Source organism: Alosa alosa, chromosome 17, assembly GCF_017589495.1.
Source record: "Alosa alosa isolate M-15738 ecotype Scorff River chromosome 17, AALO_Geno_1.1, whole genome shotgun sequence".
Lineage (NCBI taxonomy): Eukaryota > Metazoa > Chordata > Actinopteri > Clupeiformes > Clupeidae > Alosa > Alosa alosa.
Genome location: NC_063205.1, coordinates 15905932 through 15932730, shown reverse-complemented (window position 1 = coordinate 15932730; position 26799 = coordinate 15905932). Strand labels below are relative to the sequence as shown.

The following is a 26799-nucleotide window of genomic DNA, read 5'->3' as shown; positions in this document are numbered from 1 at the left end:
AGAAATCACAAATGCGTGATTATGAGCCAGGTTGATGTGGGCCCTTGAGACCAACATACCATAAAAGATTCACAGAGAACTGTGTCTGCCCTACCCTCCTTTCGGGGGGTCCAGTCCAGCGGGGGGGCTGCAGATCAAAACGAAAAATGACGGTTCCATGCTATCCATGTGGGGGTACATGCCCACCAAGTTTTGTGTACCCGGTCTTTCAGTGTCCGGGAATCCTTGTTGGTGTATGCGTTACTAAATGTACACATAAATTATTTTATTGTAAGGCCCCCCATGAACGAAAGTACACAAAACTTGGCATGCATTCAGAGGGTGTCATAATGATCCTACACTTTTAATTTCTGGTATGATGGTAATTTCAGTTTTGACCTTGTCAGCCAGAGATATTGTGATGAAAACACCTCATTTTTTGCTTTTTAATTTTTAACTAGGTGGCGCTATACATGAAATAAGTGGTAATGGGATGGGTTGACATGCCCCCTTAAGACCAACATACAAAAAAAAGGTGGACCTCCTAGGCCCTACGGTTCTCGAGATATTCACAGAAAACTGTCTCCGGCCACCTACAGGCCAGTTGGTGTATAGTAACATAAATTAATTTATTGTGTGGCCCCCCATGAACGGAATTCCACAAAACTTGGCGTGCATACAGAGGGTGTCATAATGATCCTACACTTCCAATTTCGTGCAGTTTTGACTATGTTAGGTCACAGATACCTTCAATTACACCACCTCATTTTTACTTTTTTGTGTTTAACTAGGTGGCGCTATACATGAAATGAGTGGTTATGGAATGGGTTGACATGGCCCCTTGAGATCAACATACAAAAAAAAAATGGTCCTCCTAAACCCTACGGTTTTCGAGATATTCACAGAAAACTGTGTCTGCCCTACCCTCCTTTCGGGGGTCCAATTCAGCGGGGGGGCTACAGATCAAAACGAAAAACGATGGTTCCATGCTATCCATGTGGGGTTACATGTCCACCAAGTTTCGTGTACCCCGGTCTTTCAGTGTCCCGGGAATCATTGACGGAAATTTGGGCATGCGAAAAAAAAAAAAAAAAAAAAAAAAAAAAAAAAAATCTGACTAAACCTATATGGTTTTATACGCTTCGCTGCGCGGCGGTCATAATTACTAGCCACTATGCAGTCCTCTATGAGAGGCAGACAAAGAGCATTAAGATAGAGATCAGTGCTTTGTCTCCATGTGTGATCTGGGAAAGAAGTTGAAAAATGAATGTAATAAAGGAAAGGGGTTTCTAAAATTCAGTGCATTTCTGTTAGCTGTCCAGTTCTGCCTGCTCGTAACGCAGTAGGCTACGAGGGCAGCATAGTGCTTATACTGATTTTTGAAATAATATTATTCACTTACCTTGCTTCTTGTCATGACATGCAACAAAACTGTAACAAAAGCAGAAAAACAACTAATTTAATACGAACAAAGGGCAGTGGTGGAATGTAACGAAGTACAAATACTTCGTTACTGTACTTAAGTAAATTTTCCACGTATTTGTACTTTACTTAAGTAAAATTTATAGTGCATACTTTTGACTTTTACTTCGTTACATTTTACAGCAATTATCTGTACTTTTACTCCGCTACATTTCTACAACACCATTGTTCCTTTTTACGATACATTTTATGATCAGTTTTTTTTTTCTCTGACAAACACGTTTGTTTTACCGGGGGGTTGCTACCAAAGATTCTGGAGCGCTACGTGCATTCTTAGAAATATCAGCTTCTAGTCTAGACCAGGCAAAGCGTGAGCTTGTAGCCATCTGCATTCGGTAGGCTATATTCACCAGACCCATGGCTACACTGTACATGCAACTGTGTTCTGTGCCTTTCTCTGTCTGTTATCTGCAGCGTTAGGGCCTCCTCTCCGATGAGATTGCTATCCGCGGATCAGCGAAGTTACAGGCTATGCCCATGCTTCTGTCACACGTCTGATCATTTGCGGCACAAATGAATGGTAGACTATTAATGAACCGGTGGCCGGAAAAAACGTAACATTTTCCAGATTAGGAAATATTCCTTAATTGTGTGTGATTAAATAAAGATGCATAGCCTACAATTGGGGGGTAGTAACGTGAGCGCTCATTCAATGTCTATGCGTCTGCGCAAGTGAAACTGAACTTAATCATAAAGACACCTTTCTCAGCAACTTTTCTGTTCAATCAGCATAATTGGCATTACGATCCACCCGACGTTTCCCTTGTCTACCCCGTTAAACTTCAGGCTCTCGTGTTTTGCTGAATGATATTACTCAGCAGATCACCCTAGTAGATAACCAGAATTACAGTCTCTAGAATTGTAGGTCAGAATGTAAACTGGGCCACAGATGGTAAGGACAATTGCATTAACTTAAAACTATCTAGTCGAGTATAACCTAAAACTAGCTTAATTAAAATGCCACAGCCCATACTGATTTTTCCTTTTAGAATATAGATATTAAGAGAATAAATCATTATGCAAATACTTTTACTTTTAATACTTAAAGTACATTTAAAAGCAGGTACTTTTTACTTTTACTTAAGTAGGGTTGTCATTGTGGTACTTTTACTTTTACTAAAGTAAATATTTCTCTGTGTATTTGTACTTTTACTTAAGTACTGAGGTTCAGTACTTCCTCCACCACTGACAAAGGGAAATAAATCGCCACTACCTCACTTAAAGGTGTAATAATATGCATACCATCATTATTAGGCTACATCTATTAATTCAACTGATGTAGCCTACCTGATAGATACGAAGCAGAAAGCAGAGAGAATGGTTTTCATGGCTGATGGCTGAGTCTGATGAGGAGCGAGAGTGAAAGTAATAAGTTCATACTGACTAAAAGTGAAAGAGGAAATAAAAGTACCAGCGTGATAACTCCACTTTCTGGTGACTCAAATAATCAAAAGTGTCATTCTGTGCTAACTGAGGCCCCCTGTTGGTATTTCACATTTATTGCACACTCTGGTGTCAGTTTTTTGGACTGTTGGACTTTTTCCTCCCCCATTCTCACCCGCATCCAGACACAAAGACTCCTTAATTGTGTTAAAGACCTTCGACATTTCTTTAAACTTTCTTTCAAGTCAAGGGACTTTTATATGAAGTTGGTAGTGGAGGTTCATTTGGCTTTTTATTTAAATATTTATCTTAGAAACGTACAAATGTAACTACATTGCAAAAATGTACTTTCATCTTATCTCTTTTTTTTCTTTGAGGGTGTTTCATAAAATCCACTTTTTATAAATTAAATCTCACATTACTATCAAATTACGAAATGTCTCCTCTGAAAACTTGAGATGTTGTAACCCTCAAAAAAGACATTACAAAGAGATGGTGGGAAATTAAACTTTTAATGACATGGTGGATGTGTGAAATATCAAAAGGGTAACAGCAGTGATCACATCATCATAACCTCTTGATATTCAATTAAATATTGTTTTATTAATCTGAACTTTGCCTGCACATTAAGTCAGTCAAGCCAACTATACTGTGGAAGGAAAAAATAATTTTACGAAGACGCAAAAAAGTCATGTTCATTCTGCATTTGCATTTGGAATATGCGGTTAGCTTCTGATACTTTATCGGTTGTGTCAAGATGTTTGTTGAGCAGCTTCTTGTAGTGGTTCTCAGGATGGCCGCCCATGTTGTCCTTCTTCCAGGCAAAGTAAGCATTGGTCTGTGTCATGTTTACTTGGTTTGCGAGCCAACCCCATAGTCGGGAGCATGGTAGGAGAGACACAGCAAAATAGATGGGCTCTTTGGTGTTCATGATGGTCTCGTAGTCAGACAGGTACTTCCTCATGGCTGGTGTTGGTTTGATGTCAGATACACCCTATTAATGTGAAATGCAAATATATCAACATAACATACATTGGACATACAAGCATATTGCTTGAACATGCTCAGTTTCATTTTTGTTGCCTACCATCCTTCTTTTAAAATTCATCACGAGACATAGTAGGCCTAGGCTATTGTGAAGTGTTTTGTGAAATGGTTAACCATAAATTTTACATTCTCTCTGTTTGAGTCTACATTTATTGCACGATATCTTAAGTGTAGAGAAAAACACATGACCAATTCATTTAATGTTTGAAAAACATTAGGCGTGTGTACCTTAAGGAAAAACATGGTCAGAAGATCGTTGCGGAAGCTCTTGTAGCCTTTATATCTGCCCTGGAAGAACTGACGTAGGTCAGCAGGTTTTTTTTCACAGAACTACTGACTTTCCGCAGCATCTTTGTCACCTTCACCAGGTAATTGATGTCTTGGATGGTAAAGTTGAGATAGCGGTCCACAGGCAGGTCCCCAACTTCCATGTGTTGCATGAAATCCAGATTCAGAGTCCTGTTCGCTATATCCATGTTCCGGGTCCAGAGAGACTCATAAACATCTATAAGTCAGAAGTCACCTTTCTCATGTTATCTGTGGACTGTACTATTCACTACAATTCAGAACTATTCACTATTCTATTAACAATTCAGAAGCATCTCTTCATTTTTATTATCCTATAGCAACATATCATGGTCTAGCCAACTTTATCATTTCAAATCCATCTGTCTTTTTATTTAAAAAGGTGAAGTATCAGACTAGACCAGCTGTGATAAAACTAAATCAAACGTGATGGCATATGACTGTTATTTAAACACAAAATGTTGATGTAATTTGCATATATTCAGATTTTTAAAATCATATTATTCACTTACCTTCGTTCTTGTCAAAACATGCAACAAACCTGTTTTCAAAGCAGAAAGCAGAAAGACAACAAATATGACCAAAGGGAAATAAATCACCACGATCTCACTTAAAGGTGTAATAATATGCATGTTGTAATCATTATTAAACTACTACTAATTCAAATGGTATAGGCCTACCTGATAGATATGAGGCAGAAGGCAGAGATAATGGTGGTTTTCATGGCTGATGGCTTCATGAGTCTGCTATAAGAAAACTGGATTGCATATTGTCCAGCATTTCAACCAGGCTTAAATAGCTGTCAGAAATATTGCCTCATTTTGTTAATGACCATTTGGTAATGACCATATAAGGTTTGGAAATACCTAGATTGCAGTTGACCAAGCTGTTAAATTGGGAAGTCCAGACTTTACTGGAATCAAAATGTGTCAGCGAGAGAAAGATGGTTCCTTCCTGCCACATAACTTCTGTTACAAAAAAATAATTTTATGGAAGTGTACTGTTACTATACCTAGTTAGTATACTTATATCATACTGTATCATCATACTATGGGACTATAGCATATCTGGCCATGGACTTTAAAAGGAAACTCTTATATTTAACCTGGGCTCAGTTTTCACATCTTTTGGAGTCCAAATTGTTGGCTAGGGCAACAATGATCAAAACCAGGAATATGGCTAAACCACCTGTCAGTTCAAAGCAGATCTGAGAAATAATCATCAATGTGTGTGTGCACATGTATCTCTTTTATAAAATGTAAAGTATTTTACTGCAACATAAGTTTTAAAAAAATCGGGGCACAACTCTTGCTTCTGACTTAAGCTTCCAGCTAAGTACTTCTGAGGGCTATATTAAGGTTGAGCACCACTACAAGGTGAAACAGTATATTGCTCGATATCAGCTGTAGGCCTAGTTCTAAATACAAGTAGGTTACACAGAATGTTAGAAATTAACATTACAGTATCAAATTTGGTGCTTAATATGCTTATACAGCTTTATGTTTTTACCTATTACAGTGTCATAAGGTGACATATTTCCGACATTACCTTATAAATTAGGCTACATTGTTAAATAGAGATTACTTATTTTTTCATGTCCTGCGCCTTTATATGTAAATTACCTGTACATGAACTAGCACATTGGATGACAGACAACCGTTACAGCTTCAAGTTGATGTTTGATGTGTTTCATAAAAAATAATGTTGCACACTATGGTTAGGCTCATTGCTCAATGTGTGTTTAATGACTTCCCACATCTACAATGTTTGCTTTCAAGATCACCAACACACCAGTGTCTCAAAACACTGGTAAGCCTCATTTGTTATACTAATCCCAATTCATTTCATGAATGAGTCTGGGTTTTTCCAGGCTAACTGCTCCTTCCGTCACAGCAACCATTTGTTTTCATAGTAACAGTTCTGGTTGTCACGGTGACTGCTCTGGTTATTGTGGCCACGGCTTTCACCACTGCCACCACCACCACCATCACCACCACCGTCTGGTCCGGCTCCATCACTGGTCCTTCTGCACACTTGACTGGATGATGTCCATGAAGGTGGTCTCTATCTGGTAGCAGAGCTGGACGTCCGGGCCACGTCCTGTCGCCAGATCTCTTGGGCAGGACAGGTTTGGACAGGCCCAGCACGGACGCTGCATCCTGGGGTCTCTCTCTCAGATACTGCATCCCTGGAGGACATTGACACAACAGTGTTAAACCCCAATCATAGAGCACTGTCTGCTTTTAGAGTGAATGAGCTGAAAATTAATGGATACCAATGACAACACACACACTAATGATGGCCTAGGGCCATTAAGAGACCACTGCAAACTTGAATATGACCGTCAACTCATTCAAATGTCACTCAGCAACCGTAGGATGACATCAGCAAAATCAATGTGCAATGGTCTCAATTTTTTCCAGAGCTGTATGACTGATCAAAGCAAAATAAGCAAAATACTCCATGAACTGCAGGACTGAGAGGTTCAGAAGGTTATTTGTTCCGGCCGCCTTAAGACTACATAACGGTCCTGTTTGAAGTGCATTAATTATTTACTACTAATGATGGTAGCTTGTTTTGGGACTCTTTTTATTTTATTAACTGTTGTCATCAGGGTTTTTATGAGTGTATTGCAGTGTCAATGCTTGTTGGTAGACAACACACGGCTGCTGGACATCTGAATTTCCTCTGCGGGGATGAATAAAAGTATCTATCTATCTATCTATTCATCTATCCATCTATCCATCTATCTATCTATCTATTCATGTATATTTATTTGGATGTCAGTATGCTCAATTTGTGCTATAATTTGGTTGTTTTGTGTAGGTGCTCTTTCTCAACTTTATCCTTGATTTTATGTAAGACAATTTTGAAAACACTGTCCAAAGTGTCCATTTTATGTCAACAAGTCAGGTCATAAAAGCCAGATGGCATTAAAATGACAAGAAAGTGACAATTGCTGATGGCATCAATGTTAGGGTGTCCAGAGTCTTAAACCTCACCCCATAACCATTTGTTTTCTTTCCCCAAAGAGAACATACAGTAGGTTGTTACACTGTACTTCATTATGTAGATATACTGGAACAAGGACCCTAAAATAAAGTGTTACCTCAGTATGCTAGCTTAGCCTGGAGATTCCAGACCCTAATCTAGAAAGGTTAAGGGTCTGGCCACGAATAATGTAATGGCCCAACTTTTTTTTATTACTTTATTTAAATGTAGTGCTTTCATTTACAATCAAATCATTATGTCAGGTCTTCTACTGCACTACTATTTAACATTTTTATATTTTGTCCTTCAAAAAATAAACAATCACCAACAGAAACAAAACACAAAAAACATAACATTGACGGACAATCATTGACAGACATTACATTGACAGAAAAAAAAAAAAAAAAGAAAAAGGAGGAACATCACAACAACAAAAACAAACATCCCCAGCAAATGACAAAGACAAAGACATAAATACAACATAAATAATAGACATAAGTGAATTGGCTTACCTGTGTTCATGTATGTATGTATATAAGTGTATGAATGTGTGCATGAGTGTGCGCCTGTATGAGTGTCATTGTAGAGGCAGGTCTGTTATACACATATATTTTCAAAGTAGTTATTTATTTTGTTAAGTATAAGTTCTGGATAAGTTTTATTCAATATTTCTGAACGGTTTCTAGTTTTTAATATCATTTTCTCCATTTCCAAAACTTTTTCTATTGTATTGTACCATGTAAGTATTACAGGTTGTTTTGATTGTTTCCATTGCCTTGTGAGTTGCTTAAGTGCCGTTAGTCTCAGGATATTAAAAAGTTTGCAGTACTTTGTTTTAATCTTAGATTTTATGCCAATGCCTAAAAAGGTTTTCTAATGTGAGGGGTTCTTTTAAATCAAAGATGTGTGAAATAGCTCTTCCTACCTCTTCCCAAAAGGACCTTATTACCGGACATGAGAAAAAAATGTGAGTGTGATTTGCCTTACATGTGTTTTCCACATTGGTCAGGTGTAGTGAAGTACCTCTGGCTTATTTTCCATGCAAACTCTTTCCAGTGTTTTGACTGAGTTGTTTTAAAGTTTTCTTTTAAAGAGTCGCTCCAGGCCTCATCTGATATGTTTACAGATAGCTCTTTTCCCCATTTTTCTTTTGCTTTATATTCTACGTTTGTCATTTTTTGCAATATCTTATAAGCACTTGCGAGTCCATCACTACTTTTGTTTCTGGTTTCTAATAAAAAAGTTAATACCTCATTTCTGATTTCCTTTTCTGCATTTTGTTTAATATAACTTCTAACTTGTAAATATTTAAAGAAATGTTTTTGCTGTAAGCTAAATCTTGCCGATAGAGCTTCAAATGTGTCAACTGTATTTTTTTCAAAAAGCTGTGCAAATAATATTAGTCCTTTATTGGCCCATGATTCTAAAATGTTATCTGTTTTATGCGCTATGAAGTCTGGATCTTGTGTCATTTGTCTAAGTTGTATACTTTCAGTCTGAAATTTTAAACGTTTGCTCATTTGTTTCCAATTCCTTATGGTATTTCCAATGCAGAATGACTGTATGTATTGTTTTTTGTGTCTCTTTTTCCTAGAAAAGGCAGAGTTCCAATTACTCCATTTGTCAGCTCTTTCTCGATATGAATCCATCTTGTTTCAGTACTACTGCTCATCCATTTCATTATTGTTAACATTTGTGTCGCAAAAAAAATGTTTTGTATATGTGGAGTCCCTAAACCTCCTTTCTCTTTTGGCTGTGTTAATAGCTTAAAGTTGATTCTATGTTTTTTATCATTCCAAATGAAATTTGCAATCATCTTAGTCCATGTAGTGAAGAATGTTGGTGGTAGTGTGATTGGTAGTGCTTGAAATAAAAAAAGTAATTGTGGGAGTACCATCATCTTAATTGTCTCAACTCTACTGTATATTCCATCAGGAATTAATTTCCACCTATTTAGGTCTTGTCTTATCTTTAATTCCAAAGAAGCATAGTTGTTTTTATATAAATCATTCAAATCCTTACTTATATAAATACCTAAATATTTTATGTTTTTTGTTTCCCATTTAATGTTATAGCTATCTTTTAACCATTGATTCATTTGCATTCCAATAGTTAAAGCTTCACATTTACTTTTATTTATTCTATATCCTGAGGTTTTACTATATTCTTCAATCACTCCCATCAAATGTTGTATTGAATTTTCTGGCAAGGTCAAGTAAAGTATTATGTCATCTGCGTAAAGTGCTAATTTATGTATTTCCTTCCCTATTGCTATCCCTGTAATGTTTTTATTTTGTCTTATGGCTATTGCAAGAACTTCAATGTAGATAGTAAAGAGGAGTGGAGAGAGAGGGTCTCCTTGTCTTGTACCTCTTTGAATTGGGAACCGTCTTGATAGTGTACCATTTGTTTTTACTAAAGAAACAGGGCTGGTGTACATTGCTTTTATCCATCGACAGAACTCATCATCTAATCCAAAGCTCCTCATTGCAGCAAACATAAAAGGCCAACTAACTAAATCAAAAGCTTTTTCAGCATCTAAAGTCATCAGAAGGAGTTCTTCATTCTCTTTTTGATTCGCATAATCAATTATGTTCAGTGTTCGTCTTACATTATCTGTCAGGAGGCGTCCTGGAATAAAACCGCACTGATCAGTATTTATTATGTCTGCAATAGTATGTTTTAACCTATTAGCTAAAATTGATGTAATTATTTTATGGTCTGTATTTAATAATGATATCGGCCTATAGGATGCACATTTTGTGAGGTCTTTCCCTTCCTTAGGTATCAAGGTGATGATGGATGATGTCCACGTTTGTGCCCATTTTCCAGTAGCTAATGCATAATTGTAAGCTCTTACCAGTAGAGGGCTGACTTGATCTTGAAAGGCTTTATAAAATTCGTTTGTAAAACCATCATCTCCTGGAGACTTTCCTTGTTTTAAACTTTGTATTTGCTCATTTATCTCTTCAATTGTAATTGTCTTTATTAATTCAAGATTATTTATTTGTGTTACTTTTGGTATTTCAAGATTCTTTAAATAAGTCTGCATAAATTCTTTAACTCCATTTGTCTCTGATTTATAAAGTTTTTCATAATACTTAGCAAATTCTTCCGCGATCCCATCCTTATCAGTTACCATTCCAGTTTGATCTGTATTTAGTTGTGTTATATGTGCCCTCTTCTGTTGTTTCTTCAGTTTATAAGCTAAGATTTTCAGAGACTTTGGCCCACCATCATATCTTTCTTGTTGAGTAAACTGCATTAACTTCTCCATCTCAAACATACGTAATTTGTCTAATTTTACTCGCTTCTCTTTCAATTCCAACCTGTCCTTCTTACTATCTGTTATACTGTGTCTATTCTCTAATATTTTAATTTCTTCAGTTAGCCGTTTCTCCAGTGCAACTCTTTTCTTTTTTCTTGATGAGGAGTAAGAAATGATAAGACCTCTTATTGCTGCCTTTGCTCCTTCCCATAATCGGGTCTATATCCTTTGTGTCATTTAATTCCACATTTTGTTTTAGTTCCTTTTTAATTTTTTCTATGAATATTGGTTCTTGTAAAAGTGAGTTGTTTAATTTCCACAAAGACTTTATTAGCGTGTAGTTTCAATATCAGGGAAATGGCAGCATGATCTGACATGTTTATGGAGCTAATTTGACATGATTTAACTAAAGTTACATTGTTTTTATACACAAAAAAATTATCTAATCTATTGTAAACTGAGTGTCTTCCCGAGTAGCAGGTGTATTCTTTTTTGTTCAGATGGAGCTCTCTCCAAACATCTACAAGCCCCAACTCTGAACATGCTTTCCTCAATAAACTAGCATTCTTTTCTGCTTTATGTTGCCTGTTGCTTGTTGAGTCTAGTTTAGAATTCATAACTAAGTTTAAGTCCCCTGCCAAAATTACAATTCCCTTAGTCTTTGTAACTAGTAAATCTATTAATGTGATCATGAATTCAAGACCCATGTCTGGGGGATAGTATACATTTAGAAAAGAGAACTCTATCCCTTCTATTTTCCCCACTACTAAAACATAACGTCCCTCTTTGTCCGTAAAGCAGTCTTCCATTTCAAAGGCTATGTGACCTTTAATTATTATTGCTACCCCCCTTTGCTTTGTGTTGTAAGTACTAAAATATACTTTACTATTTGTTATTTTCTTTAGTTTCTCATGTTCCTCTTCTTCCAAATGAGTTTCCTGCAAGTAGATTATGTCTGCATTCTCCTTTTGCATTTCTAACAAAATCTTCTTCCTCTTAATGACACTGTGTAGTCCGTTCACATTTAGTGACACTATTTTCAGATCATACATGATATAGCTTAGATGAAATACAATTTCCAGTTTTCTCTACAGTATACTTTTTACCACTGTCTTCTATTTTTTTACTCAATGAAAAGCTAGAATTGGAACACAAAGTACTTTGTTTAACACTATTAGTATATAACAGACAATGCCCTAAAATGTGGTGTTGATATACGTGTCTGTGTGTATGTGTGCAAGTGTGTGTGTAAGGATGTGAAGGATGAGCAAGTGCCAGTGTGCATGTAAATGTGAGTAAGCCATTAATAATCGAGCAAAAAAGGAAAAGGCCCAACTTGAGGGGCGGCGCCAAGCGTGTATTTGAAAATCTCACTGCACGTAATTGCAGTGACCAGTGTTTACTGACTGATTCCGGACTTTGACGCAATTGGATAACACTACGACTGTCATTTGTTTAGCTCGCCTCTGGCCCGCCTATACAGTATCAGATACACCGATGTGATTGGCTCCCCGCGATACAAGTGGCAAAAGTAACGTGGATCCTCTCCTGTCCTATAGGTTTCCCTCTCAGTATGTCATCCCTGGTTCAGAGTCAGTATCAGCTCTAACTGTGCTACTCTGCTCTTACTGAGGCCTTCACTGGTAACATCCTCAGAGGAGAGAGTGCTGTGCTGTAAATAAGGAAGTATGGAAACAGGAGGCAGTTGATCCTCTGGAGTTTCTGCTTCACTGTGAGAAGAGTGGGCCCATGAGGTGCCCATACTGTATATAGCACCAAAACACAGGGCAGCCGTGGCCTACTGGTTAGCGCTTCGGACTTGTAACCGGAGGGTTGCCGGTTCGAACCCCGACCAGTGTAGGCATGGCTGAAGTGCCCTTGAGCAAGGCACCTAACTCCTCACTGCTCCGAGCGCCGCTGTTGTTGCAGGCAGCTCACTGCGCCGGGATCAGTTTGTGTTTCACTTCACTGTGTGTGTTCACTGTGTGCTGAGTGTGTTTCATTAATTCACGGATTGGGATAAATGCAGAGACCAAATTTACCTCACAGAATCAAAAGAGTATATATACTTATATAAAAACCAAAAAACACAAACCACTGTCCACTCATGGAGCTGTAGTTTCCCTTCCTCTGGAGAGACTCTGTCATCACACCCACACCCACTGTGTTCTCCCCAACCTCCACATCCCAGCAGTGAGTCCCTGACATGGACAGGGTGAGTTCTGGGTGTGCAGGGTTGGGTGCTCTGTTGGGTTGCAATTCAACAGAGAATAATGGGTGTGAATTTGAGCACATTTTGAATCCGTTGGTCACATAGCCAGGGGTGGCCAGAGTTTATGTTGTGGTATGTCAAGGTCATCTCACAGCACCCTCCCGTTTTGTTATTTCTCCCAGAAAACTCCCGTAATTTGCATGACCATCAAACCAAATAAGGAAGTGGGTGCACTGCACACTGCGCAGCCACAGAGTCTCGCAAGCAAGTGGTCCATAGTGGTCTAGTTGAAAAGCTTACTTCACAACTAGCTGTTGTCAAATTGTTAGGGAAGAAATTTTGTGATTAACACATCACATAAACTGTTGCAATGTGTAGAAACGTGTGTCTTTGGAACATCATAATCTGACAGCAGCTTTGGAGTTTTGGAGGTGGTGGATACATAACTGACATGCATATCTGTTTCGGTAAGGTAAAAGCAATGACCGAAACACTGAACCCACCAAAAAAAAACTTCTTCTGAAAATCAAGAACGAGTTCCTTGGTCTTATCTGTGTTTAGGACAAAAACAAGTTTTCCACCCCATAGGCCAGTATTCTGTCCACCCCATAGGCCAGTATTCTGTCCACCTGCTGTCTGTACTGTATCTCATCATTTCCCCTGATGAACCCCATGGATGGATGTGTTGTCTGCTAATTGGTAAATCTGGCAGTTTGAGTTTATGTGAAGATAGACAGTCGTGGGTGTATAGTGTAAACAGTCTAGCTAAGGCAGCAGGCATGAGGGGTCTCAGTGCTGATGGTCAGTGCTGTTGATACCCAGTTCCCCACTTGAACCACCTGTGATCTTTCGGTTAGGAAGTCAAGTAAGCATCCAACTACAGGTGGGAGAGGGCAGTCCAAGACCTGCCAGTTTAGCCACTAGCTTGGTGGGCTGAACAGTATTGAAAGCTGAGCTGTAGCCCAGGAACAGCATTCGGACATATTTGTTGGGGTTGTCAAGATGCTGAGTTCAGGGCTAGGGTCACAGTATCGTCCACTGGTCTGTTATGTGGCTTCTTAGGAACCGGTATGATTGTGGATCTTTTGAAGCGCAGCCTTTCTCGAGTCAGTGTTCCCAATTCAGTGCTGCCTGCTATAATATATATTACAATATAATATAATATAATATAATATAATATAATATAATATAATATAATATAGGCCTATACATTTATACAAATATGACAAAGTGCAGATGCAGGGACAAAAACACTATGCAGAAAGGGGGGCTATGTTTTGTTGAGGAGACCAATTGCAGAGGGGAAGAAACTATTTTTATGCCGTGAGGTCCTGGTAATGATGGACCGCCACCTCCTGCCAGAGGGGAGTGTCTCAAAAAGACTGTGTCCAGGGTGGAAGGGGTCTGCAGCAATCTTTCCTGCCCGCCTCAGGGTCCTGGAGGTGTACATACTTTGGAGAGAAGGCAGGCTGCAGCCAATCACTCTCTCAGCGGAGCAAATGATGCGCTGAAGTCTTCCCCTGTCCTTGGATTCTATGATGGTAGAGTAGAAGTGCACCATCATCGACTTTGGCAGGTTGAATTTCCTCAACTGCCACAAGAAGTACATTCTCTGTTGTGCTTTTTGGATGAGGGAGCTGATGTTATGCTCCCACTTCAGGTCATGTGAGATGATGGTTCCCACGAAGCGGAAGGACTCCACATTGTTCACTGGGGAGTCATGGAGTATATAGGAGCCGGTGAGGCTGGTTTTCTCCTGAAGACCACAACTATCTCCACAGTTTTTGCAGCATTCAGCACTACAGTTTAGTGTAAGGTGCCAATCTTAGTGGTTTTAAGTCAGTCTGAGTTGTGAACAATATAAAAACCAATATTAAGCTCTCTCCAGCAGGAAGGGACAAAGTAGAATCAAATCAAATCCAATATGATTAATTGTTATTTCATCTCTAATAAATTAGTAGACTACTCCATGTGAATACTCCGCACTGTATATCGGTTAGGGTGACCCTGCAAGACTTAAAACTCTGTGACTTGTCTTTAGATGTGAGAGGGTCTGAGAGACTGTAGTCTTTCAAAAATCTTTTCCAAATCTAGTGTAAGGATGTCATTACATATGTCAATTATATTACAAAGATGTGTTTGCTGCTTTTCTAAAAGGATTTGATAAGAGTTTAATGTACCAGTGTAAATTTAATTTCACTGCTGGTTACGCTTCCTGACCTGGAAGTCTAAAAATGGGGGAAGTCTAAGTTCGGACGCAGGCATCAATGGAGTCCTTTCCGGGCGGACTTGCAGTGCATGTTCGGGTTTGATAGCAGGTCCGTCTGGGTTCACCCAGGCCAGGGATGGACTGGGAATAAAAAAAGGCCTTGGACTTTGTTTCTTTCTTTTGTGAAATTCTGTCCATAGATGGTGGTACAGCCCCCACATGTCAATCTATAAAAACATTACATTTAGCACACTTATATCTGCCGTGATTTCATCACATTTCCTCATCTGCCAAATGACTCACTCCTCGAAATGGCCACCAACATCCAATCAAATCTCACTTGTCAATATTGACATTATCTTCTCTTAAAGGTCCAATCTTATCCAAACTTGGTACATTCAATCAATACAACATTTTTGGAGGCACACTGAAATTTCATGCAAATCATTCCATAGGGAGCGCTACAGCCACCATTTGTCAATTTGTCATTTGCTGTTTGTGAACGTGAAACTTGGCACACGTACACCTGGTGTCATTTCATCACACGTCAATATATAATTTCCCGATTAACAGACCTTTAACCTGCTGAAGGGCACTTCTTGCCACTTACTTGGACACCGACAATCACCGATCACATTTTTTGTAGCTTAAATCTGTGCTTTCAACTCCTCTCTTTTTGTTTCTTGAGTGTTTCATAAAAATCCACAGACGAAAGTAACATTATAACATTACATATTATAACTTTTTGTAAATTAATTCTCAAATTACCAAAAAAAAAATTAAAAAGAGATGGTGTCAAATGAAACTTTAATTTCACTAAATGTAAAAGTACATTTTAATGACATGGTAGACGAGTGAAATAGCCTACCAAAAGGGCAACAGTATGATCATATTGTCATAAGCTCTTGATAATAAATTCCATATCGTTTTATTAATCTGAACTTTACCTGCACATTAAGTGAAACCTGCGTTCAGCACCACAGCCAACTCAACTGTGGAATGAAAACTTTATTTTACGAAGAATCAAAAAAGTCATGTTCATTCTGCATTTGCATTCGGAATATACGGTAAGCTTCTAATACTTTATCGAATGTGTTAAGATGTTTGTTGAGCAGCTTCTTGTAGTGCTTCTCAGGATTGCCGCCCATGTTGTCTTTCTTCCAGCCAAAGTAAGCATTGGTCTGTGTCATGTTTACTTGGTTTGCGAGCCAACCCCATAGTCGGGAGCATGGTAGGAGAGACACAGCAAAATAGATGGGCTCTTTGGTGTTCATGATGGTCTCGTAGTCAGACAGGTACTTCCTCATGGCTGGTGTTGGTTTGATGTCAGATACACCCTAATGTGAAATGCAAATAGTATGACAATATTACATCCATTGGACATACACAAAACATATTGCTTGAACATGCTCAGTTTCATCTTTGTTGGGTACCATACTTCTTTTAAGATTTATCATGAGACAGATTCCTGGGTAGGCTACACATGACCATTCCTTTTAAGATCTGAAAATGAAAAGCATCAAAAGAATTCAAAAAGCAGAAGTGTGTAGGCTTACCTTTAGGAAGTACATGTTCAGAAGATAGTCGCAGAAGTTCTTGTAGCTTTTATATCTGCCCTGGAAGAACTGACGTAGGTCAGCAGGTTCTTTCACTGAACTGCTGAGTTTCCGCAGCATCTCTGTCACCTTCACCACGTAATTGATGTCTTGGATGGTGAAGTTGACATAGCGTTCCGCACGTAGGTCCCCGACTTCCATGTGTTGCATGAAATCCAGATACAGAGTACTGTTCGCTATATCCATGTTATGAATCCAGAGAAACTCATAAACGTTCCACTCTGTAAGTTGGAAGGCATCTTTTGTCATGTTATCTATGGAGTGAACTCACAATTTACTGCTATATATCTTATATTTTAACCTATAGCAACATATCATGGTCTAGACAACTTTCCATCCACATCATGTCAAATCGACCTACAGTACATATAGATATATCTGTCTTTTTTAAATGATAAAAACAGCTGAGATAAAAACTTAAAATATGGATATTTTAAAGGATTGATAAATATAAAATAAAATGTTGATGGATTTTGTGTTGTGCCTGTATTCTGATTTTTAAAAATTATATCATTTACTTACCCTGCTTCTTGTCATGACATGCAACAAAGCTGTTACCAAAGCAGAAAAACAACACATTTAATATGAACAAAGGGAAATAAATCATCACTATCTCACTTTACGGTGTAGTAATATGCATGTTGCAATCATTAAGCTACTGTTAATTCAACTGATGTAGGCCTACCTGATAGATATGAGGCAGAAGGCAGAGATAATGGTGGTTTTCATGGCTGATGGCTTCATGAGTCTGCTACAGTATAAGCAAACTGTATTGCATACTGTCCAGCATTCCAACCAGGCTTAAATAGCTGTCAGAAGTATTGCCTCATTTGTTAGAGGCCATTACAAATAAGGTTTGTAATACCTAGTTTGCTCAGAACTGACCAATCTGTTAGATGGGGAAACTGATGTGACAGAGAGAAAGATTGTTTTCCCTCCTTCCACATAACTCACCTGATTGTAAATTGACCCTAAAGTGTATTTGTTCAAAGCTACTATATACAATATAAATTTCAACAACCTGACCCTGGCCTGAATGCAGGCCCATTTCCTGAGAACTTCAAACCCTGCATATTGTACAATAATTAATTTGACAGACACACCCTTAAAATTAATGTGTTGTCCTTATCTGGACACAGAGATGTGTTAAGAAACAATGTAAGTTGTGTAACAAATGAAAAAAGGAAACAACACAAACTGTGTTGTCCCTATCTGGACACAGAGATGCGTTAAAAACAATGCAAGTCATCCCATTGTGTTCTGACCATACTGACAGGAGCTACAACACCAACGTTCGCTAATGGAAGATATACAGGGTACATGTCTACCATGCACCCTAAACACCAGGCTAGGACATTTCTGCTTGCTAAATAGGGTTTTCTGCTGTTGACTCACTCACAGTCCTTGGTGGTCCTGTCAGCTGCTTTGTAAAATGTTGCATTAAGACCACAAAAAGTCTACAATGATAGATAGATAGATAGATATATAGATACTTTATTGATCCCCAAGGGGAAATTCAAGTACACTGGTGAGCATCTGAGCTAACCAGTGGTGTAGTCTACTTTTTTGAGGTGGGCATACTGTATATTTTGGCCAGTAATGGGCTCAGTGGTTACCAAACTAGGGGTCGGGACTCGACCCCTCGGGACCCCTCGGGACCAATTTTAAGGGACAAAAATGTTTGTGGGGGTCGCAGATTTGCACTTACCTGCCCCTTGCATGCGTGAGGGACAGCATAAATTCACTTTCAAAACCAATAGTAAATAATCATCAAATACCCTCTCCAGCTCTTGAAGTTCCTGCTTGCTCCTGCTGGTCCACCATCTCAGTGTCAAGGTCCCCTCCAGCTCCCCTTGCACCTTGTTGCTGACTGCCACTGCCATCTAGAGAAAACAATGAACAACTCTGTTTCATATGAGTTCAGATGCAAAGCCCTCTAAAAGCTATGACAAAAATAGGCCAATTTTAAGTTTCATTTTTAAGCATTTTCATCTGACAATCAAAAATGTTACTATCAAGTAGGCCTACAGCAAGTCAAGCCCAAACAAAATTAGATTAGCTGATTTTTAAATGTTGGTCAATAGAAATATAGCCTGTTTTGTAAACTCATCACATGCACTAAAGGTTTTTGCATCTGGCATTATCGCAGTAACAGTGTGGTAGATAATGTTATTATAAGTACAGATAATATATCTCTCCATCCATGCATACCATGGAGATGGCTAGTAAATAAAGTTCATGATATACTTAATTCAGACAGCCACAGTACACATCATGTAGTTTACAGACAGACATGGCGATTAGGAGTTATTCCCAAAGAAGAATCCCAGATAAACAAACGTCCAAAAATTAAAACTAAGTAGGGTAACGTGGATCAGAGTATGTTAGCTTGCTAGTATTGAGAGAAAAACGAAAGCTAGACTACAGCATGACTAGCCTATGTTATTACCGTGTTACTGTTATGTCCACAAATTAAACAACCTAGAAGGGTAAACTTGGTAGCAATACAAGTCTCATAAAAAGCGTGAATGATGTTTTTGACTCTTAACTTACCTTCGGAAACGTCAGGTCCGGCAACCTTATTAAAAAAGTTCCGAAGGTCTTGCAGCTGTCCTTTGCGCCTGGCCATCCTCGTCGTACCCAACTAAAAACCTGGAACGCTGCTGTGCTGCTGCTTTAACCTGGCAGCTCGGGGTCGGGGAGAAGGCTGATTGATGCTGGCAATATGTGATACCGGTTAAACATGGCGGTGATCTGACATTCAGCCATTCGTCCCCATAGAAAGCAGTGCCAGTGGTCAACGCTGCATGGTTTCATATCTGGAAACAACTGACGGAGAATCCATGGGAAATTGACTGCCGCAATCTCCAAATGAATATTGTAAAGTGTAATATCGTTGTGTTGTTAAATTACAAGGCTTACATGAGAAGTGACCGTTGATGAAACGTGGCTGTGCTATTGAAAAATGAATTTTAAGTGGGTATACTAAACATTTTATGTGGGTATACTGAAATAACCAAAGTTTTGAGGTGGGTATACGGCGTATACCTGCGTTCTACGTAGGCTACACCACTGGAGCCAACGTTCATTCCCAAACACTCACAGGACTATGTGCAGTGCAAAGATTGACGTTGTTTGGATTAGTAGGCCTAATGCATAGATAGCCTATATCGTTAAATATATCAGTAAGTAGCACACATTGGCTTTCTCCACTCTACTACCCCTCTAAGCACAGCGCAGGACCAGGGTAGGCTACTTGGGACCAGAGACTGAGGGGGTAAGCTGAGTTTTGGCAGCACTGAATCATCACAGGTGAAAATGTAAGATGTTTGGATGATTATCATGTCTGACATCAACAATTAAGGCTCTCTATGCAGTTTGCTTGCAGAAAATAATTCTGAAGATTTTGCAACAACACACCAACAAACACAGGTATGCAGTGTCTATTCAAAACGACGTAAAAGGTATGTGCAATAAACTGACAATTGGAATAGCCCAGGCTATTTTGGACTTGAGACTCTGAAGAAACAAACGACAATTCTGACTGCAAGGTCCCAAATTGAAACGAGCGATATGCTAATGGTCTCGAATTTAAGGACGTTTCAGAATGTCACACAGCTACAGACAACGATTGGCAGACAGAGCGAGATGTCACTTATGCTGCCTACCAGAGACTGTTTTTAATTCACATCATTGCAAATTTCATATGATGATGCATCATTCCACAAAATGGTTTGTCTTCTCTATCATGAAGTTATTCAATAGGCTTAACAATAAGCATATAGCCTTAACTCAAAATAGCTGTTAGGCTTATATCATTTTGATCAATAAAAAATATAACATGCAGCCATGCCTAAGTTCTGGTCACTGCACATTATTAAAAGCTAATGTATTATCCTCCTGAGACCCAATCCATAGACCTATGTCCTCTGTAGTGGACATAAGTTCTAGATGCATACCCCTTTACCCCTTTGAGCTATTCTATCAATTCCTGTGGTCTTAAAGAGGACATCCTGGGCTTTCTAATGATATATCATGTGATTGGCTGGGTTGTTTGGAACCTCCTCTTTCTTGTTCTCAAAAATGGTTGACATCAAAACAAGCACATTTTATGGAAGAAGGAGAGATAAGTCAAATAGTGTCTTCTTATTAAGCATTCATTATGATGGCAATATATGGTCTTGTTAATGAAAATGTCAGGAATCATATGATTAATTTTTGAAAGAAGTTAAAGTTATTTACATTTTGAAATAATAGTGACTTTATGAATGTCCATTATAATGGACACCAGGACCAAAATATTTTGATTTTTTTTGGGAAATTTAGGAGATCATTTGTATAGGATGAATGAGGGGGGGTCAGATTTGGAGCTTTCCCCTTATATTTGGTTAAGTTTACCCTTAATTTAATACCACTAAAAGCATAATTTGTCCATTTTTGTCTATTTTCATGGCTACCTTTTCATACTAAAACGGTCCTTTTGTCCACCACAGGGGACATGCTATAAAATTTAAAATAAAAATAAATAAAAAAAAAAAAAAAAAACACTTTTTTTTCTTGGTTCTCAGGAATATAATATTCAAAATTCATTATTGAATGCTTAGCTGGAATGATGTTTTTCCCTATCATTTTATTGTTAAAGCATGCCTAACTGCAGGCATGCAATTGGGCTATGTATTTTCTACAGGAATAGCATGATTAAACGGGCACTGCAAGCATAAACTGCTCACAATGTAGTTTATGGCAATATGGTTATCACAGAACAAAGAGCTATTTTATTCTTATTATGTTTATTCTATACACTTGTATAGAACTCTAGCCCTAGCCTTAACCCTAATCCTAATCTAACTCTAATCCTAACCCTAACTCTAACCCTAATCCTAACCCTAATTTGACAAAAACTGAATGTCAATTAATAACAGAAGCGCTATGTCTATGACTACGTTTATGACTTGTTTATGACACATTCATGAGTCATGCCAGTGTCATGTCACTCCTATGTTGATACTGTCAAGTAAAGTGTAACCTAAAAACTAAAGAACAACCGGTTACACTTTACTTGACAGTATCGACATAAGAGTGACATGACACTGTCATGAATATATAACACTGTCACGACACATGAACCCGAACCCTAATCCTAACCCTAAACCTAACTTACCTTGACAAAACCGAATGTCACTTGATAACAGAAGCCTTATGTCATAAGCGTTTATGACTTGTTTATGACACATTCATGACAGTGTCATGTCACTCTTATGTCGATACTGTCAAGGAAAGTGTAACCCACAAAGCATATTGCTTGAACATGCTCAGTTTCATCTTTGTTGGGTACCATCTTTTAAGATTTATCATGGGACATAGGGCTCTATTTTGACGATCAACCCAGTCAGTGGTGCATTTTTGCTTTCACTTTTCACTTGTATCAAGCCTTGCACCCAGGGGTGTGGCAGAAGGTGTGGTCTGGAGCATGATCCAAAATCGCTATCTTACACCCTCTAAAAATCATTACGCCACTGACCAAGAACGGTAACACTTTACTTGACAGTATCGACATAAGAGTGACATGACACTGTCATGAATATATAACACTGTCACGACACATGAACCCGAACCCTAATCCTAACCTCTAATCCTAACCCTAAACCTAATTTACCTTGACAAAAACCGAATGTCACTTGATAACAGAAGCCTTATGTCATAAACGTTTATGACTTGTTTATGACACATTCATGACAGTGTCATGTCACTCTTATGTCGATACTGTCAAGGAAAGTGTAACCCACAAAGCATATTGCTTGAACATGCTCAGTTTCATCTTTGTTGGGTACCATCTTTTTAAGATTTATCATGGGACATAGGGCTCTATTTTGACGATCAACCCAGTCAGTGGTGCATTTTTTGCTTTCACTTTTCACTTGTATCAAGCCTTGCACCCAGGGGTGTGGCAGAAGGTGTGGTCTGGAGCATGATCCAAAAATCGCTATCTTACACCCTCTAAAAATCATTACGCCACTGACCAAGAAAAACCTTGTCTATAGCGAATGGCGCATATAAAGTCACGATATTGTAACCCCTTGTCAGTCAATAGAGAAAGTAATTAACTGTGTAGAACTGTTTTGTCATTGACTATGAGTTCAAATGGTCGAGTGCAGATGCGTGTAGGCTATATAGGCTATATACATAGGTGTGTTTTTTACGCCCAAAACACACCTATGACTAATTAAAAAACTAAAGAACAACCGGTTACACTTTACTTGACAGTGTCGACATAAGAGTGACATAACACTGTCATGAACGTGTCATAGACATGTCATAAACATTTATGACATAACGCTTCCGTTCATAAGTGACATTCGTTTTTTGTCATAACAAGTTAAGGTTAGGATTAGGGTTAGGGTTAGGCTAGGGTTTAGAATTATGGTTTGGGTTGGGGTTAGGATTAGGGTTAGAGGTTAGGATTAGGGTTAGGTTTCATGTGTCATGACAGTGTCATGTGTTCATGCCAGTGTCATGTCACTCTTATGTCGATACTGTCAAGTAAAGTGTTTCTGAACAACCTTTGTGCCAAGTACCTGACGTTTGATAACAAAACCACCCCGAATGTGGATTGGACACACCCCTAAATGTATTTAAGCTTTTTCGCCTCAGACCATCCGTTTCTGATCGTCAAGATAGAGCCCATAGTAGGCTATTGTGGAGAGGTGTTCTGTGCAGAGGCGTAGCAAGCTTTTTAAGTGTGGGGGTTCTGGGATTGGGAAGTGAAATAATCCAGCCAAAGAGAGCGGTGTATCCCCTTCCCCTCCACCCTGACTGGCAGAGCTGGCAACCAGGATGCCGAAACACTACTGACTTTGTGATTAGTAGATAGGTGGAGGGTGGCTCATCAGGCCAAAACACAACATGACAACATCAACATCAGTTGAGGGCTGCAACTTTTTTTAAATGACAATATCCTGGCCGGACTACTGTTGTCAGTGATACAAGTATTTGAAATGAACATGTCTAGGCCATGTCAGGGCCATTTTATGATTAAGCAGAGGTGTGTGTACAAAAAAAGCAGAATTCAATATTGGCCACTTTCTTATATATTTTAATTAAATATATTCAGCATAGACTTTCAAGCTAGGCGATCAAATATATGTTGGAGTTCCAAATACTATTAAATATATTGTGTGGTAAATAAAAGCAGGATTTTGGTTGGTCGTCAATTGCACATTATACACTGCTCAAAATAAATAAGGGAACACGTTTTCATAGGAGTATAGTATCAAGTCTATCAAACTTGTAAGCTATTGGTCTGGCCAGTTACATAACAGAGGTGGTTGTGAATCAGTTTCACCTGCTTTGGTGTCATCAAAGTTAGCAACAGGTGCACTAGAGGGGCAACAATGAGACGACCCCCAAAACAGGAATGGTTTTACAGGTGGTGGCAACTGATCATTTTTCCATCTTTATCCTTCTTGAGTGATTTCTCACAAGTTTCACATTTGGGTAGGGTCAGTGTCACTACTGGTAGCATAAGCCAGTACCCTGGGGCCTCATTTATAAAAGTGTTGCGTAGAAACCATCCTTCAATTGATCTTAGATAATTTCTGGAATGATCGTACGTGTGATTCAGAGAAAACAAGTGTACGCACAAAAAAACGTGCGTACGCCACCCTTCCAGATGTGCCCATTATAAATCACAAATGAACGTCAACTTGTGCGCAGCCGGATGGTTTTAGGTCTCCGCCTTGTAAACACCGCCTCATCAATATCATTAGCATATGTTTTAATAAAATCAATGGCCTAAAAGCTGTAGCCTATGTAAAATTATATATTGAAAACATTGTATAGCCTATGCCATCTGATGTTAGCCTATATGCGTCAGTTCGAATAGCTAATTATGTTTTTTCCAGCAATAAATCTTTCTGGAAAGAGATCATATGCATCCATGTCCATTGTCCTCTGCTCGCTTTCATTCCATTTGCTTGCAGTAATGTGAATAATCAACATTTCGTATGTTTAGGGCTACTTGTAGGCTTAACGTTTCTTTAAGGATAGCCTATGTTTTTTGCTGAAAAAGTAGCCTAGTTCGCCGGTCATTATTCATTTATTCTGCATATCTTTGCGATCGTTTTCTTTCAATAATGTCCAATGGCTTAAACATTTTCCTTTATTGTTTGCTTTAGGCCTACCTTTATATTTTATCCTACACTATCCAACTCACATATTGTCATCTGATCTTGGGCACTGCCAGTCAAAAAAAGCAAACAGGTGCGCGCTCTGCACCTCTTTACGCAACTCTGCCGCAACACTAAATATGAAGATGCCCTGCTTTCAGAGGATAACTTCCGTCCCTTGATTGTGTAGGCTATATATGATATAAAATATCTATAGGCTACATTGTATAGCTTACATTCAAATATTACCTTTCTGTTACGGAGCTGGGAATAGGCCTATGAGCGCAAATTAGGATGTAGCGGAGGTTAAACGCGAGTAAACAGCAGTTTATCCACCTCTGAAATTTCAGAAATAGAGTTTAGGCCTACCCACCTCAGGCACTCTTATTAGAGTTTATCCACCTCTCAAAGAGTTTATTCACTTTTAACATTCAAAACTGTATTATCCAATACTATCCTATATTCCCAATATTGTACAATAACCTCCACCATTATCAAACATGTTGTGAATGCCTTTTTTTAAAAATCCGATACCGCATGGCGCAGTCCACCTCACCGAGATTGCAGAATTCATAGTTCACCCACCTCTTATTTTACCACTACATCCCTGGCACAAATGTACTTTTCCTCTCCTAAATGATGGCAATTGGACATTTTATGGTCAATATTAGATTGGTGAGAACACTAAATATAATAGATCACCTGTAAGAATGTTTCAATCATTTTATCGTAGGTCAGGTTTTTTTTTTTTTTTTTTTTGATATTATGAAATAAGTAAGCTAGGTCTATACGTTTTTCACTTTCTTAAGTGGGCTATAGTTCTCATTAGCAGTTTTATGCCAAACCATGAAACATTAAGCTGCGTCCAAAAACGTCTTTAAAAATCTTATGATATTGATCATGCATATGGCAAAGAAAGACATGTGATCGTTGGTCTTGGAATTTTGAAAATGCATCGCACTTAGACATCAGATTACTTGCAGTACCCCGGCATTACCACAAGGAAATGGTCGTACGTCAAGTATGAACCTGACGTAGAGATAAGCACTTTTCCTCGTCAAAGACGGTTTTTATAAATCTGAGCGTTGGTAGGGATTTGAGCGTACGCACGGTCTAAGATCAAATCTGTGCTTAAGAACGCTTTATAAATGAGGCCCCAGGCCTACAAAGGTTGCACAGGTAGTCCAACTCATTCACAATGGCACACCAATACGTTCCATTGCCAGGACTTCTGTGTCTCCCAGCGCAGTCTCAAAAGGAGATTCCTGGAGACAGGCAGTTGCTCTAAGAGAGCTGTGTAGTGTGGTAGAATATCCTTTACCCAGCAGCAGGACCAGTATCTGCTCCTTTGTGCAAGGAGGAACAGTAGGAGCCCTGCCAGAGCCCTACAAAATGACCTCCAGCAGGCCACTGATGTGAATATCTCTGACCACACTGTCAGAAACAAACTTCATGAGGGTGACCTGAGGGCCCAATGGCCTCTAGAGGGGCCTGTGCTCAAAATTAGGTCCGCCATTGGCGCCCTGTGCTTTTCACAGATGAGAGCAGGTTTACCCTGAGCACATGTGACAGACGTGAAAGGGTCTGGAGATGTTGTGGAGAACATTTTGCTGCCTGCAACATCATTCAGCATGACCGATTTGGTGGTGGGTCAGTGATGGTGTGGGGTATCGGGATGAATCTTCAGACCTATTGACTGACCCTGTACAGGTGCAGAGGCCCCTGGGTTCCCCCTGGTGCACAACAATGGCCGGCCACATGTGGCGAGAGTGTGCAGGCAGTTCCTGGAGGATGAAGGAATTGATACAATTGACTGTCCCCCACACTCCCCTGACTTAAATCCAGTAGAACACCTCTTGGACACCTCTTGTTTTGGTCCATCCAAGACCGGCAGGTTGCACCACAGACTGTCAAGGAGCTCAATGATGGCCGTGTCCACATCTGGGAGCAGACCCCCAGGACACCATCCGCCGGCGCATGTGGGGTCCATACGAAGTACTGAGTACCATTTTGAGTTGCTGCAATGAAATTTAGGCAAAATGGACTAGCTTGTCGCACCATTTCTTTAAACTTTTTTCATTGATTTTCGTGGGGGTCTTTGAATTCAGCCCTTCTGTTGATCATTTTCATTACCAAAAAAT

General features: G+C 39.0%; 1 protein-coding gene and 1 pseudogene across 1 annotated transcript; both read right to left on the bottom strand.

Moving 5' to 3' along the window:
* Positions 1 to 3476: 3476 nt before the first annotated feature.
* On the bottom strand, positions 3477 to 4940 carry LOC125310514 (annotated as a pseudogene).
* Positions 4941 to 15724: 10784 nt separating this feature from the next.
* LOC125310513 lies at positions 15725 to 17239 on the bottom strand. Its single transcript, XM_048268016.1, has 4 exons — positions 17179 to 17239; positions 17016 to 17044; positions 16434 to 16714; positions 15725 to 16214 (listed from the first exon to the last, which is right to left on the bottom strand). Exons 1-4 carry the CDS (start codon positions 17235 to 17237, stop codon positions 15891 to 15893), a joined length of 693 nt encoding a protein of 230 aa, XP_048123973.1. The 5' UTR covers positions 17238 to 17239; the 3' UTR covers positions 15725 to 15890.
* Positions 17240 to 26799: the final 9560 nt, after the last annotated feature.